This window comes from Xyrauchen texanus, chromosome 7 (genome assembly GCF_025860055.1).
Source record: "Xyrauchen texanus isolate HMW12.3.18 chromosome 7, RBS_HiC_50CHRs, whole genome shotgun sequence".
Lineage (NCBI taxonomy): Eukaryota > Metazoa > Chordata > Actinopteri > Cypriniformes > Catostomidae > Xyrauchen > Xyrauchen texanus.
Genome location: NC_068282.1, coordinates 39,395,422 through 39,412,040, shown reverse-complemented (window position 1 = coordinate 39,412,040; position 16,619 = coordinate 39,395,422). Strand labels below are relative to the sequence as shown.

The 16,619-nt window shown below is 39.0% G+C and overlaps 1 protein-coding gene across 3 annotated transcripts in view; it reads right to left on the bottom strand.

Annotated features, from left to right (window-relative positions):
• Positions 1-16,619, bottom strand: part of LOC127646949 (protein TANC1-like) — a 117,836-nt gene that overhangs the window by 7,989 nt on the left and 93,228 nt on the right. For all 3 annotated transcript variants that reach the window (XM_052130942.1, XM_052130943.1, XM_052130944.1), the window contains 12 exons: positions 16,300-16,422; positions 11,391-11,627; positions 10,451-10,615; positions 9,644-9,725; positions 9,306-9,439; positions 9,030-9,153; positions 8,419-8,594; positions 6,965-7,097; positions 4,619-4,648; positions 4,440-4,531; positions 3,678-3,824; positions 2,178-2,278 (listed from right to left, as the gene is read on the bottom strand). In XM_052130942.1, coding sequence (XP_051986902.1) covers positions 2,178-2,278; positions 3,678-3,824; positions 4,440-4,531; positions 4,619-4,648; positions 6,965-7,097; positions 8,419-8,594; positions 9,030-9,153; positions 9,306-9,439; positions 9,644-9,725; positions 10,451-10,615; positions 11,391-11,627; positions 16,300-16,422 — 1,544 coding nt within the window. The remainder of the gene's footprint in view (positions 1-2,177; positions 2,279-3,677; positions 3,825-4,439; positions 4,532-4,618; positions 4,649-6,964; positions 7,098-8,418; positions 8,595-9,029; positions 9,154-9,305; positions 9,440-9,643; positions 9,726-10,450; positions 10,616-11,390; positions 11,628-16,299; positions 16,423-16,619) is intronic.

Sequence of the window (16,619 nt, the reverse complement as noted above, 5' to 3'; positions counted from 1 at the left end):
TTTCTTGAACATGACATTGAGTTCACTGTACTAAAATGGCCCCCACAGTCACCAGATCTCAACCCAATAGAGCATCTTTGGGATGTGGTGGAACGGGAGCTTCGTGCCCTGGATGTGCATCCCACAAATCTCCATCAACTGCAAGATGCTATCCTATCAATATGGGCCAACATTTCTAAAGAATGCTTTCAGCACCTTGTTGAATCAATGCCACGTAGAATTAAGGCAGTTCTGAAGGCGAAAGGGGGTCAAACACAGTATTAGTATGGTGTTCCTAATAATCTTTTAGGTGAGTGTATATCAAATCCATTTCTGCACAATGATGGTGTGCATGTACACATACATATTATTCATGCTTTTTGTTACTCGAGGTGGCACTGTTGTTTCAATAATTGACTTGATTTACATGTGACAATGCCATTTGATTAAGAAGCAATGTGGAAGTACAACAGATGAACCGTATGATATGGCTATTGTCATTTAGGTGTACACTGGAAAAGTTTGTAATAATGTAGAGATTTTGCTCTTATGGTACTTTTATTACCAAAGTGGCATTCAACTGATCACAATGTATAGTAAGGACATTCTCATCAAAAAACTTTCATGTGCAACAATAACAGCTTTGCAGATCCTTGGCATTCTAGCTGTCAGTTTGTTCAGATACTCAGGGTAAGATTTCACCCCACGCTTCCTGTCTTGTTGGGCACTTCTCACGCACCTTACAGTCTAGCTGATCCCACAAATGTTCAATGGGGTTAAGATCCATAACACTCTTTTCCAATTATCTGTTGTCCAATGTCTTGGTTTCTTTGCCCACTCTTATCTTTTCTTTTTGTTTCAAAAGGCTTTTTCTTTGCAATTCTTCCCATAAGGCCTGCACCCCTGAGAAACAGGTGTTGAGCGGGTAGAATTCAATGAAGCTGTCAGCTGAGGACATGTGAGGCGTCGATTTCTTAAACTAGAGACTCTGATGTACTTATCCTCTTGTTTAGTTGTACATCTGGCCTTCTACATCTCTTTCTGTCCTTGTTAGAGTCAGTTTTCTTTTGTTTTTGAAGACTTTATTGTACACCTTTGCATGAAATCTTCATTTTTGTTTTTTGGCAATTTCAAGTATTGACATTTTTGTTTTTGCAATTTTCTTTTTACCTAATATTGACCTTAACCATGCCAGTCTATTGCATACTGTGGCAACTCAAAAACAAACACAAAGACAATGTTAAGCTTCTTTTAACGAACCAAATAGCTTTCAACTGTGTTTGATATAATGGCAAGTAATTTTCTAGTACCAAATTAGCAATTTAGCATGATTACTCAAGGATAAACTGGCTTTTTTCCAATTAGTGATGGTGCTGTTTTTTTACATCAGTAATGTCCTGACTATACTTTGATATCAGTTGAATGACACAAAATCTGTACATTATTCCAAACTATTGGCCACCAGTTTAAGTTGTGTATATATTTAGACTCAATAAGTACCCAAGAAAATACATATGTGTAGTAAATGTGTAGATTGTGTTACAGTATGTGTAGCTCAATGTGTTTGATAGCCAGTGATATTTCAGTGTGGAAGTAATGAATACTGTTCTGTGATTTGTTGATCATCTCTTTGATATATGAAAAATAAAACATCAAAATATATCAGAATACACAGTATTCTATTCTGTCGTTTTCTAATTGTCTTTGAAAATGTTACACTATCCGAGGATTTTGTAGATCCATTTGTGATAGATGTACATGTAGCGATACAGAAAGTTTGGTTATTTCTGTTCATTTTCAGATGTGTTTATCCACACCATTAAATAGTTTGAAATATTTAGTGAATGTCTGAGAGCAGATCATTGATTTTATCAGGCAATTCTGATGTTTGGCCAATACATTGGTGCATCACTAATTGGGTTAGACATTGGGTTAAATAATAAATGTTTTATTAGATTGAACTATTTCTTATCAATAATGATTAAAAATATAATTTCTCTTTCGTCCACAATCTTACATTTTTAGCTGAGAATGTTGCAGTGCATAATTGGATGAAAACTGGGTATGTCAGAAAGTCGCATAATTGTACTGCCTGCAAATTGAGGAAACTAGCCCATGAGGCCAGCTCATGTAGTCAGCTCAATAGGTTTTAAAACAAAGACAACGAGTGTTGGAGGGAGGGGCATTGATGTTCCTACCTGCTGCTCCTCTTGGCCCTGGCACGGGCGTAAAATGCCTCATAGGTCTTGGGCTTGAGCTCAAGAGCCTTGGTGGCAAACTCCTCAGCCATGCCAAAATCCTGTCAAAAACAAGAGTGAAAGTAAAGAGTGTAAGCAAAAGTTTTAACCCTGTCCTTCATTCGGTTCTCAAGCAAGAATCTGTAATCAGGAGACACTCTTTGTAATTCCTTCTTTGAGATGGAGGTCAGAGTTTCAATGAGGAGCCATAACTGCCAACTATAATGATGCACTTTAAATGTTTAATGGCGGCAGATCCTATTAAAATAACCATTAGAAATCACATTTCCAGGATGCCTGTGCAATTAGGAAATATGTACCATGAAACATAGTGACTTTCTCTCTTTCTCTTTATCTCTCTCTCACACACCCTCATATAATCCACTGCCTAATTGCACTCTACTATGAACAGCATGTGAGCCTCTTGTTTTGAACTCAGACCAACATTTAGAGTTATTATGGTGGAGAAGATTAGTATGTCACCTATATGAAGTGCCTATAGCTATTTCATTTACTGAATGCCATTTGTTTAAGCTGATGTAGCTATTCAGTGTTAAAATACTTTCTTATATCCAGTTTAATGTGCAAGACTACTACAAGCCATTCATACAGGTACATTTTCTCGAAAACTGTAAACACTGTGTCTCTGTGGCGCTATAAAAATTCCTGTGTTTGAGCAACCTGCTTAGACCCTTAGGACTCTCTGAACAACTGCAGATGAGGGGTGTATTCAGGAAGCTTTTGAAAACATTGTTTATTTTTGCAATTCCATTTGGTGGCACTATATTCGCAACAATTACATCAGCTTTAAGGCAATTTGGCCATGAAAACTCAGTAAAGTTTTGGGGATCGTTTATTTGCGGGAGTGAATCCCAGAATTACTGTTTCATATGTGTATAAAATAAAGAAAACACTCCCACTCCCCTAACTTGCTCTAGTTAACATAATGATAACCATAGTAATGATTTACCGTCTTTTAAGTGTAAACAAGAAACATGGCTACCAAGATTGTAACCCATTTGGTGTTAGCTGATTAAGACCAAAGTAACATTAGAGACCAGAGACATATTTTCATCTGAATCATTTAGTAAATCATTGTCAACAGAAGTGCCATGTTTTGTTTATGCTCTCTGGACGTAACGTATTGGTTGCACATGGAACACAGTGTTGATTCTGTTTAGCTCTGTACGCATTTAGCATATTTAATGCTAAATTAACAAATTCTCAAATGTACAGAACGGTATTAAGCACTCAGAAAGTGAGTGACAAATCATTTAGTTACAGTATGTTTTTGATTCATATAGAATTCATAGAGATTCATATTTTCATAGATTCAAATGAAGCAGAATTAAAAAGCCTGATTTAATATTCTGATTCAGAGCAACATGTAATGCCACTTTCTGTTACAGAAACCCTTTGACCTCTGTCTACTTAAGTTGTATGTCTATTCATATAACATACATTGGTTTTGCGGCGGCAGCGGGACAGGTTGAGATACAGGGAAACTCTGAGCTCTCTAAATGCCTTCAGGTCTTCCCCAAAACCTTCCCTCGGAAACTTCCTCAGTGCATACTGATACCTCTGAGCTGCTTCCTTTATCTTCCCTTTCTGAGAGAGAGAAAGAAAGGGAGAGAAAATAGATGGAGGAGAGCACAAAGAAAAGATGTATGAGAGAAAGAACTTCGTTTCAAGAAGTCTCAGATTATCTTTCTGAACATTTTACCATAGTTCTTGCATAGTAATCATCGTTAAATGTGGCAAATGCAGTAAAAGACCATAATTCATATGGGTAAAACCATGGATCAGGGTTCCAGCACTTTTTGATGAATTAATTTCCATGACTTTCCAATCATTTGTTAATTAAGGTTAACTAACCATTTTTAAAAAACAATATTATAGATATTGTACTTTTTCCAAGAGTTTTCTAGCCAATAAATATTTTAAAGTTCATCAAACTTCAAGAAATTATATTCACTATAACCATTTCCATGACTATTCCATTACTTTTTAAAGATATTTAATATTGATTTCCATGACGTTGAGAACCCTGATGGATGGCTCCTCAATACCATGGCTAGATCAATGCAACTGGTTTCATAAAATTACCAAAGTACAGTATACTGTATAGACATTACATTCACACATGTATAGATCTTACTAAAAATCTATACTAAATCTACACATTTGTTTTTCTTCTGAACATTAACTCTTTGCAGTGCTAACCTTATAAAGCAGGTTTCCTTCCTCCATGAGTCTCTGCAGAAGTATGATGAGGATGTCAGGTTTGGAGGTGGCCATGGCCCAGGCAGCGTTACCTACAAAAGAGACAGGGAGACATCAGTTCTGACAGATGACACTGCTCAACAGACTCGCTCAGAGTATGACTTTCCTAAAGCATGTACCTGATCGCTCATAAGGAGATGTTCTGCAGCCTTTAGCAGTGATTTAGTGACATCAGTAGAGAAAAGAAGAGAGAGAAAGACAGATAAAGAATATATGCAAGAAAAAAGGAACAGAGATTGATTGTGCAGAGATTGAGATTGACAATATTTATTAAATGTAATGATTAATTTAAGCTATAAGGTAATCACAATATACCAAAATTCACAATAGCTTAAGCACTAGGTTCACGATATAGCATGACCTTGAATGCATTCATTTATTTATAAAATGATTACTACCACATACAAATGAGCAATCCTACTACTTAAATATAGTTCCTGACTTGTAAACAAATTTTAAGAGTTGGCCTCTGTGCTGCGCAGTGATATACACAGCAGCTTGGAAAACAGTTTTTTTTTCATAATAGCGGTTACTATATTGTGCATTTTGGAACGGCTGGAATGATGTATGGACCAATAAGCTGTTTTATATTGAAAGATTGATTAAAACTACAGCAGCATTACTAACGAAAATCTTTAACCTCATGCATTGACGTTGTAAGTGGACGTAGTATTTTGGCATCACTATACGTAACGCATAATTTAAATGAATTTAAACTGACTGATCTTGGATCAGGAGAATCTGTGCTGTCAGCAAAGGGTTAAACTTTCGACACATGTTTTTCTTTGGGAGAAGCACCAACAAAACTACATCTGGTAAGAAATTGAATTACGTTTTTACATTGTAACCTGAATCAAAAGATTAGTCTCTAAATTAATCTGATATGCCATTTTTTAACATGAGTGATTTATTGTGAATCACCACACTGCTAAACACAATGTAAACTAATGTGTACTTTAGCAAATTTTTTCATTAGACATTTTATATTTACTGTGCATTATCACATTGAGAATCAATGGGTTCATTCAAAAGCTGACAAATGTTGCTTTCGGAGGCTTTATATGGAGTTTGGATTCAATTAAATCAAATTTGCTAAATAGGGATCAAGGGAGCATCCATTAGCCCTCTCTGCAGCAAAGAGCATGCACCTCTAAAATCCAACCAAAAGTTCAGTTTCAGGCTGCAGAAGCAGTTTGGATCACTCAACGTGTTTGACAGACATGGTACAATGCTAATCAGTACATAGATTCACACAATTTTGAATGTATCATTTTAACACAGTTGGTAGTGATTGGATGATGCTGGCCAATATTGTAATTTGAATTAGAATAAATTATGCTAATTTCTGATGTAATGACTGTAACATCTCAAAACCGTGAAAAACCAACACTCACAACTAATTAAAAAAATATGACTTTCTATTTAAATTTGACAACTTAGTCCCGCTGTTTACATTTGTCGCCATCAATTTTTAAGAAAACGATTTGCTCTAGAATGTTTTTTTTTTTGTTTATTAGGTGCAAAAAGGGAAATGGAAAATGCACACAGCAGTCATGCTTGGGACTCAGGAGGTTAAGAGAACTGCAGTAACAAAAAGGAAAAAACATTAATTGGCAGACTTTCTAAAACAGCAAACTTCTTGAGATGGTTTGGATGAGACTTCGGCATCTAAAAATGGAAACTAGGTCTTTTTGCTTGGCCTGCAATATTGTTTGAGTAGTGAAGGAAAGCAAGCAAGCAAGCAAAAAAAAAAAAACCTACCCTCTATATTGCTCCTTTTCCAGTGGCTAACTGGAAATCTCAGCTAATGTCAATTTAAACCATGGGTCTCTGTGAGGTTATTTTTCAGTGGTTATGGACCTCGCTAACAAAAGCAGGAGATTTGTCTACTCTCCAATCCACCCTGGCCTTTTCTAAACCATTGCTAGCGTGCAGAAAAAACAAATCACACCACAACCTCATTAAAATGCGTCTCTAATGTCTGGCAAAGTCATTGCCATCAGCAACCTCAGACTGGCAGAGACAGTAGCCATTTAAGATGCAATTAGATATTTTTAAACTGGAAGGGGAATCTGTTCTCCTAAGGTTTGCATTTGGTGACTTTGGGTACAAAGCTGAGTGGACTTTACTATAAAAAGTAAAAAGTCTTTGCCCTGATGCAGAGTGTGAATGACAGACCCATACATCATCAGTGTTCTACTTAACTGTGGGCTAACAGTCCTGCATGGCTCTGAGCTGCGGAAATGGCCTGGTTTCGATTACATTTAGGACTCAGCAAAGAAACACTTGTGCTTTCACTCTCAGAGAAAAGCAGAGAACAAACGGAACTCATGGCCACATTCTATATTTAGACTGGATGGGCCCCTCCTGAGAATCTGACTCGAACAATCTAGATTCTAGAGGATGGCACGTAACCCTGAGGGATATGAAGAATATATGTCAAGATGTTCTGAGGTGAGGCTCACCCAGTTTAGCCCCTTTCTTCAGCAGAGTGACCACGACTGAGGCGTTTCTGCTCCCGATGGCCCGGTCCAGAGGCCTCATGCCGCTGTAGTCCATGTGTTCGACCGCCGCTCCACACTCCACCAGGTAATGCACCTGAATACAGATCACAGTTTTATGTTGTGCCCAGAGCCATATAGAGAGAGAGTTGCGACAACTCCATTGACTCCAATGGAACGTTTTTTTTACAGCAATGGCGGCTTGTGGAGCCTCTCAATAGTAGTAGTAGTTCCCGGAAGTAGCAGCAAACACATGCCGCGCCGTAGAGATGCAGCAGAACAAACCGTTTGCGACGCACTTTTAAAAGGTGAGACGTTTAAAGAATAATATTATCTTATTCTGTATATTATCAGTACATCTAAATAAAAATAACTTGTAAATTAAAACCTTATAGTTGAGTATTCCTCATTAAATTAGGAGATAAGGGATGTTATCGGATAACTAACAGATTAGGCAAGGATTGGAGCTGGATAACGTTAGTAACTGAACACCCTATTAATTGTAAAATCTGTTCTCTTGATTCAGTTTCATCCATCGTTTAAAAAAAAAAAGTAATATCAGTAATATATTATTACAATTTAAAATAACTGTTTTCTATTTTAATGTATTTTAAAATGTAATTTACTCCTGTGATGCCAAGCTGAATTTTCAGCCTCATTACTTTTGAACAGCAGTTTATATACGCAGTATGCTTAAGTTGTTTTAAAGCTGAATATATTGTGTATATGAATAAGTATTGTAAGAATTATACATTAGATATATAATATTTATAATACATAAATAATTATATTACTATATATAGAATTGTAAGAATTGTAAACAATAAGCTTCATTTCACAAAATTTTACATTTACGTAACTGGTGCTAATAGTTAATAGTTCATTGACCCATTGTGCGGTGCGAGCTGGAAATCACCTGTCACCAGCCTGTCTCTGTACTATCTGAAAAGTCATAAATATGACATTAGTTACCATGAGATTAGTGAAAACAATGAACATGAGGTAACATAAAAAGGCAACAGAAACCCTAGCCTGAAATAAGTTGAGCCAAATAACGGTAAGCGAACACTAATCCTCAAATATTAGCTGATTTGATCTTTAAAAAAAACAACATCGCTGTAACAACATACTCATGCTACATACATATGTCGGTGTGTTACATAAATATATAAAATATATGCATTTATTGACTACTAATTATCAGAAATCGCAGTTCTGTCACTCTACTCTAACAGTTTGAAATGACCGACAAAGCACTTCCTGGAACTATCTGAAGTCTACGTGAATCAAGTGACGATCAAGCATTTAGAACTTCCGTTGTCGCAACTCTCTCTCTATATGGCTCTGGTTGTGCCCAAGCATTTACATGTTAGACACATGAAAGTCCAGTGTGTTTGAAAGAGATTATATGGGCTTACTATGTCAGCGTCTCCATAAAACGAAGCCAGATCCAGTGGGGTTCGTCCGTGCTTATCTGTGTGGTCGATCTGCGCTCCTCTCTCCACTAGAAACTCCACCACTTTCTTCTGGCCTTTCAAACACCCCCACCCCAGTGGAGTCAAACCTTCTTTATCCATTGCTGTCATACAAGCTCCTGCAAAAACAACCAAACCTTTACAACTCACCTTGATTAAAAATTACAGTAGATGAACCTTAGAAACTTAATGACATCAACATACTCTATTAAAATTATATCTGTAATGTCGAAAGCCCTAGAAAACTAAAACAAAACATTGAAAATTAAAACAAACAAAAAAACTAAACATAAAATTAAATTGAAAATAGAAATAAAAACATAATAACCCTGAATCAAGCATGGTAAAATGTATTAATCAGAGCTGAGATTTTATTATTGGTAGATACAATTGTTTTTTTTAGCCAAAGTATGTAATACATTAATATGCAAGGTTCCAATTCTGTGGAAATCTGCAGAAGTTTCTATGGACGTATATTCTATGAGTGCCTGGTCATGGGCGTAATTACTGCAGTGGTGGGTGAAAGTTAAGGGTATTGTGCCTTTTGGGCTGACCCTGTGAGAGAAGGAAGTCAACAGTCCCCAGGTGTCCCTCACTTGCAGCCACCATCAGTAGAGAGCGTCCATTTTTATCACTACAATTTACATCTGTGCCACGATGCAGTAACACCTCTGCTATCTGAAAAAAACAATTGAGAGAGAGAGAGAGAAAAAAAATTAAGTTAAATAATTTTTGGACTAGCAGCTGAATGATTGACATTACTCCTCGTCTCTATATATATGTCTGTTTTTGTTTGTATGTGTGTGAGAAAGTGTCAGCAATCGTCTTACCTGCGTGTGTCCATGTCTCACTGCATTAAAGATAGGGGTGACACCTCTGCGGTTAGGCTGTGTTACATTGGCTCCCTGATCCAGCAAGAAGACACACCCCTCTAGTTTGCTTCGCCCAGCAGCAGCAGTTAGAGCTGAGAAGATACACAGATGACAAATGAAAATCTCAGCAGTACAGCAGACTCTGTTGAACATGGAAGCTATTGCTGTGTATTCTCAAATATAATTCATACGGCATTTAAAGATGTTTCCATAGCCAACTATCTCTTAGTAATTGCACAATGAGTTATTAGCAGTCGCTTTACACATCAAGTTAAGTTTCAAATTTGTGTATTTACCTGTCTCTCCCCACAAAGTGTCGTGGCCATCTATCTGCACTGAGAATTCATCATTATTCAGTGCCAGTATCTTTTTCACCACCTGTAAACAAGCATCAAAAAAAGATAATGATTATTCAAAGTGTATTTGTGTATTCAATATTTTTGTGTGTTTGGTACCACTGTGTAGAGGTAGACTGATAAATTGGTTTTACCGACAAATCAGTGATGATAGTTGCTTTTTGGAACTATCGGTTATCCGCAAAAATCTATGTTGATAGTTGCAGGTATTTTTTTTATTCCTCTGTGGCCAGCACTATTTTGATTAGATTAAACAAGTGTTCTAAATTGACGAGAGGGCATGCAAAGAAAAATTTGACTATATGGACACGTGTTCCATCAGCACATACATTGTGTCTCCAATTTCATATCTTGAGAATAATTATAAACCTTATTCCTCATTAAACCCCCGCACGCCCGCACACGCGCACGCACGCACACCATTGTAACAGAGAAACATCTGTCATTTCAAAATAAGATTCCCTTGTATGTTTTACAGTTAAAAGTCCCTCATTATGCACCAAATTATTGGGATTTTGATTGAACAATAAACTGAATCTGGGATTTTATTCATTTTGTACTCTTGTAGCCTCCATGTCTGTGCCCATCAGAGTAAGGAAAGACTAAGAATGATTATTGCGTTATAATATCCTGCGCATATGCCCTTCTCTGAAAGTTTAAAAAAGCCCTGAAAATAAATTCCAGGAGGCAATATTGCCCCTCAATAAAAAAAATTTCAATTTCTGACACAGTGAGTGTGTATGGTACCTGTGTGTGTCCCATGCTGGAGGCAGCGATGAGTGCCTGCTGCAGTGCTGTGTTCTTAAAGTCTGAACCCCACTCCTGCTCCAGTAGATACTGCACAATTTCAGTGTGTCCTCGCAGAGCAGCATGAACCAGTGCACACTGACCGCTCTTATCTGCATGATCCACCTAACACACACATACAGGTTTACTTACTTAACATTGAGGAAAAACAGAACATAATGTTGACTGTAAATGAGGTATATTAGCCAGGAAATAAAGCGTATTGTTTTAGAAGTTATTATCACTTTCGTAATACTTTATTTTGACAAATCAGTTTGATTGATCAGTTTAGTTCCTGTAGTTCATCTTTAATATGAGTTACTGAAACAGAGGTTTAGGTGTGTGTTTATGACTCTGGTAAAGCATATGAATCACTTATATCCAATTACTGTCAGCTTTGTTCAGACAGGAAGCAAAAAAAAAAAAAGGCCATATCTGGCTTTTAACAGTAAAAAACATGGAATCTGATTTTAACAATCTCAATCCAAACCACATCCATATGAGAGAATGGGAGACTGGAAATTTTGCCCTTCGAGAATTAATGAAACCAGGAAAATACACTTTTTACACATGCATGTCCAAAACCACTCATTTAGTACATTGTGAATGGCACAAGTAAGATTAAATAATCCAAATGTGGTTTGAAATCCAATTAAATCTGGATTTAATTTCACTGCACACAGCGGTGAGTTGTCATGATGGATATTGGCAAAATTTAAGTCTGTCCTCTCTTTCCACAGTGAATGCTGTCTCTTGAAATTGAGCAGATGATCAAGTCATTACTATGACAACCGAGATGGATACATGAGATATTGACTACACTTTTTGAACAAACAGACTCAATTTGATTAATTGTAAAACAAATTGGAATTTCGATGCTCTTGAAAGGGGGGTCAATTACCTTTGCCCCTTTTCTGCAGAGTAAGGTGACGAGTGGCAGGTGTCCATTGGATGAGGCATAGCACAGGGGGGTCATGCCGTTCTCAGACTGCCCGTCCACTGGTGCCCCACACTCCAGAAGTAAAGCAGCCATTTCCAGATGCCCCAAGTGAGACTGCACACACAGGACTGGAGCACTGTTCAGCACTTCAGTATGGTAACACACACTCGCCCCGCCCAGGATCAGCAACCGAGACACCTGTGGAAACAAGTAAGACTAGGTTAATACAAAAAAAATTAAGCAACTGACTCACTTATTGAGTGTTTGAAACTTATACCACAGTTCTTCTAGTTTCAGCACAGGGTTTTAGAAAAATGTATCATACTTTGAAACTCACTGCCAGAATTTAAAGGTTCAGTTCCATGAAAGTCTCTACATTTTGATCTATCAACCACAATTCACAATCTCATTCTCATTTATGATCTCAATCTACTGTCTCAACTATCTCACCACTATTTTAAATAATCTTCAAATTATTTACAAATTACTTCAATTTCAGTATCCCAATTCCATTAAAATTCTCATCTTGCATGCTGCTTCTGAGCGCTACATTGCAATAGATGCAACTGATCATCGCAATATGGTACACCATCAGGAGTCGGGACTGTGCAACATCACTCCACTACTGTGATCCAGAAAATAAAATCATCTCTTTCACATGCCAGAAGTGTACACAGTTCTGTTTCATTCCTCCTGACCACCAGAGGCGGTGCTTAAGCAATAGTAGATAATCGCAGCAGCAGCCAGACAGGTTGAGAGAATATACCAACAAAGTCATGTGGTGATGTAGGCGGAGCTCTGAGGATGATAAGCCTCTGAGCCTCATGGTACTATCCAGTGGTTGGTGTTTACCGCTGTGATAAGTAACAGTTCCCCGCAAACTGAATTATTTCTCTGCTGATTGTTGAATTCTAAAAGCAATCACGGTAGATCAGAAACACTGTAAGCCTCTGGGTGCAATCCGGTGGTGAGTGTTTTGTTGATATTATTCTCTTATTCCTAACGGTTCAATCTGAAGTGGTTGATGGCATATTAATTTGATTATGGCTCACAGTGCTCTTGCTCCCTTCTTTTTGCTGAGCTGTAGGATGTACCCAATTATCCTCCCTGACTATGGGCATAATATCTGCTCATCATGCTTGGGAGTTCCGCATTTAAAGGATGACCTCACAAACCCGAGTTTGCTGCCTATGTCGGAGAGACGGCTCCATTTAGCAGAGCTGTATCCTAACTCATCAGTTACAGTCAAGCAACGCCAGCTCACTCCATGTGCTCAGAAATGTTGCACTACTGCAGCAGCCGGTGCCACCAAAAACAAAGAAGTCCGCAGCTAAAAGTGACCATTTGACTGAAATTTTTCTACCTAAAACAGCTGCTGATCTCTCTTCTGAAATGGCAAAAATGAAGCGTCTCTTTCAATCCCTTCAACCCGTTCCTCAAGCACCGGCTGTAGAAATTACACCCCTGAATGAGCACAATTCCAATCAAGGAACTGGAGAAGAATTTCATGATTCCCCCAACCTCCCACGTAATTTGGATTCTAATGCTCGGTCTACATGTTCCGCTCTTTTTCTGTAATCGTGTGGAGTTCAATGATGTAACTGTGAACACTTTGCGTCAGAATGTTCCTGTTGGTGATTTAACAGTTGAGGATTGTTCTAGTGGAGGTTCTGTTCATTTGTCAGTGAATGCTGATTCTCTTCTGATAACACTCTGGCTGTACTCCAAAAGGTAGTGGCCTGGCTGGGCCTTGATAAGACACCTGCCCAGCCCAACGTTTTCTTTAGGCAGTCTTCTGTGAAATTATTTTTCTATGCTGAAATGTAAGGATTTCTTACTGGATTTCTTGCTTAATTTTATAATGCATTTACGGGTTCGAATGCCCCTAAATGGCATTCAAGAACTGCTCATACTCTGCTGTCTATGGCCGAAGCTGATTCTATTGGTGTGAATACGTGCCGGAGATAGAACAAGCTGTTGCGGCTTTGGTAGTGACCCCCGCCCACCCTGCAGAAGTTGGGTCTCACTGTATTGCTTGATTCTGACACAATCAATTACTTTTATCGGAATGACTTTGTTCTCTTCTTATATGTCGGCCACACTGTCACATGCTCAGGCAAACAATGTCCTGCAGCTACTTGGTTGTTTCTGGTTGGAAACAATACTACCATACAGTGTTCTCCTTCAGCTTAGAGGGATGCTAATCTGGGCCTGCTCCACCTCAGACCTGTCCTGCTGTGGAATAACAGTTTGTGCATGAGCCACACCTGACATCGTTATCGGATTGTTTTTTCCAACCGTTGCATCCAGGCATTGACACAATGGAACCAGATGAAGTTTCTATCAATCGGTGTGCCCCTAGGTATCATTCCCTCTCTTGGGGAAGTATTCACAACCCCCTCAAGGGATGGGGGCAACGTGTAATCAAAGGGGTGTGTGTTGCCATTGGACTCCGTATCAGCCAACAGACCACATCAACATGCTAGAGCTATGAGCGGTTTACCTAGCTCTACTATATTTTCTACCGGATATTGGCAGACTGCCATGTGATTGTTCGGTCCAACAACACCTCAACAGTGTTCCATCTCATCCACATAAAGTCCCTCAGGTCCTTACTTCTCACTGGCAAGAAACTTACCTGGTCGCATCCCTGGCTTGCATTGTTGAGGGTGATTCAAATTCAGGGGTCAAGCAGCCAGGTAGCATATGCTCGCTCCAGAAATCTTCTGCATCCGGTGGAATGGAGGCTTCACCCAGATGTAGTGCAGAGCATTTGGCAGCGGTTCGGGAAAGCAGAATTAGATTTTTGCTTCAGAGATGACCACTCACTGTCACTTGTGGTTTTCAAGGACAGATACATCCAGGACACACAGTCTCACTTTATGCATTCCCTCCTTTTCTGCTTAGTGATCCTAATAGCACCTCAATAGCCAGCCAGGACTTGGTCCCCCATACTCATGAAACATTTAGTGGGCAGTCAATGGCAGCTTTCCATTAGGAGCAACTTCCTTTCACAGTTAAATGACTGTGTTTGTCACCCGGAACAAGCCCATCTGCAGCTTTGGGTTTGGCCTCTGGGTCCAGCCATCTTCTAACTGATTGAGAACCTGCTGTTGATTACACTATTGCTAGTGCTAGAGCTGCCTCTATGCATCAGCACTATGCCTCACATTGGAAACAATTATCTTCATGGTGCGGAGACCATGGGTTCCCATACTTATACACTGTGAGGTTCCAATGTTTTTTTTCCCCCCTTTTCTCCCCAATTTGGAATGCCAAATTGCCAACATCCTCCAAGTCCTCGTGGTGGCATAGTGACCCAATCCGGGTGGCGGAGAATGAATCTCAGTTGCCTCCGCATCAGAGACAGTCAATTCGTGCATGTTACCACATGGCTTGTTGAGCGCGTTACCACAGAGACATAGCGCATGTGGAGGCTTCATGCTATTCTCCACGGCATCCACTTAACCCCCCATGCGTCCCACTAAGAGTGAACCACATTATGGCGACCATGAGGAGGTTAACCCAATGTGACTCTACCCTCCCTAGCAACCGGGCCAATTTAGTTGCTTAGGAGACCTGGCTGGAGTCACTCAGCATGCCCTGGATTCAAACTCATGTCTCCAGGTGGGGTGTCAGCGTATTTAAATCACTGATCTACCCAGGCCTCTAGTCCAAGGGTTTTGAGTTTCTTCCAAAATCTTTTGGATGCAGGCAAGGCAGCCTCCACATAGAAGGTATATGTAGTCATGTTCCTGTTAATGTTTCTTCCCTTGGTTCCCATACAAGAGTTGGCAGTTTTTTAAAGGGTGCAAGATGTTAAAACCAGCCCGCAATCCCCATTTTTCAGAGTGGAATTTGAGTGAAATTGTGCTTGACTTCCTTTGCTCATCCCCATTCAAGCCTTTGCAAAATATAGATTTTTTTCAGTTTCAAAACAAACAGTTGATCTTATTTTTTAATATTCATATCCAAATGTACTCAATTGATGAATTCTATTAAATATTTTAATCTTTTGTAGATCACCCAGACCCCACTACTTTAGCTGTGTCTTCAGGCCCCCATTGTCCTCATCCTTGCCCCTGCTGAATACTGGACAATGCAGCTTTAGAAATACTATTTTGAGGATAAAAATTGCATTTCATAGTCATACTGACTACTGTGTAAGTTATTATTGTCCAGACCTTTGCTGGAAAAGAAAATGTAGGGAAAGGACCTCTTGGAACTTTAATTGAATACCCCTGCATTAGAACATGCTAATTGCTTATTCCACATTCATTTAGTGGTAGAAGGCATGAAGTCAAAATGAATGCAGCTTGTCTCTTTTTCTATATTTTCTTTTGTTGAAGTGTGGGGCAGTGTGGTAATGGAGGCTTTATTAAGATGCTGGATTATGCGGGAACGTGTTAAAAGCAAAGGAAGCGCAATTGCATTTATTTATACAAACACCGCAGGAATTAATGGGCAGCTCTCCAGCCAAATAGATGTCAAGGACGCTGGCGCACAAACACAGACTGAGAGTGACGCTCGTTTCATTACAAATCACACCGTAGGAGACAAAATTACAGGGAGAGCAGAGTCTAGACTGCAATTAACATATAATAGAATTAATAAATAGGCAACATTTTTCAGTAAGCCACAGTGCTAACTACTATGTTCTGTGTGAATCTCCTTCACTCTGGATGACTCAGAGCTTGTGCGGTTGAATGCGTTAATCATGATAATTGTTGGAGCCCTGTTCAAAAATTCAGGAGTGCAAGGCAGTTATTCTTTTTTACTTTATTGACACTGATTTTTATAGATGATGTTCTCATTGGCACATTGGAGACAAGTATGCATTTGTTTTGTGTTTGTTTGTGTGTATCCTCACCTTGACATTGGGTGTGTAGAGGTTTCTAAGGGAGGAAAGCGCTGCAGAGAGGCTGTCTGTACTGAAGCTGATCCACAAGGGCTGCAGAACACTGGAGGAAACTCCTGTTTTCTTACTGTGACCCTGACAACAGTGGAGGAGAGGCCTTAAGTGGAGCTAAAAAGATGTCACTCCAAAAAAATAAATAAATTATAATTTGAGTCTCAATCGGCTCTTTAGTTCAGTAGTAAGTGGACAGCCCAGGGTGCCATTTCTAAGGCTGTCCCAATGTCAAGCACTAGAAATTCCCAGAGTGCACAGTAAAAACCAGTGATCATAGA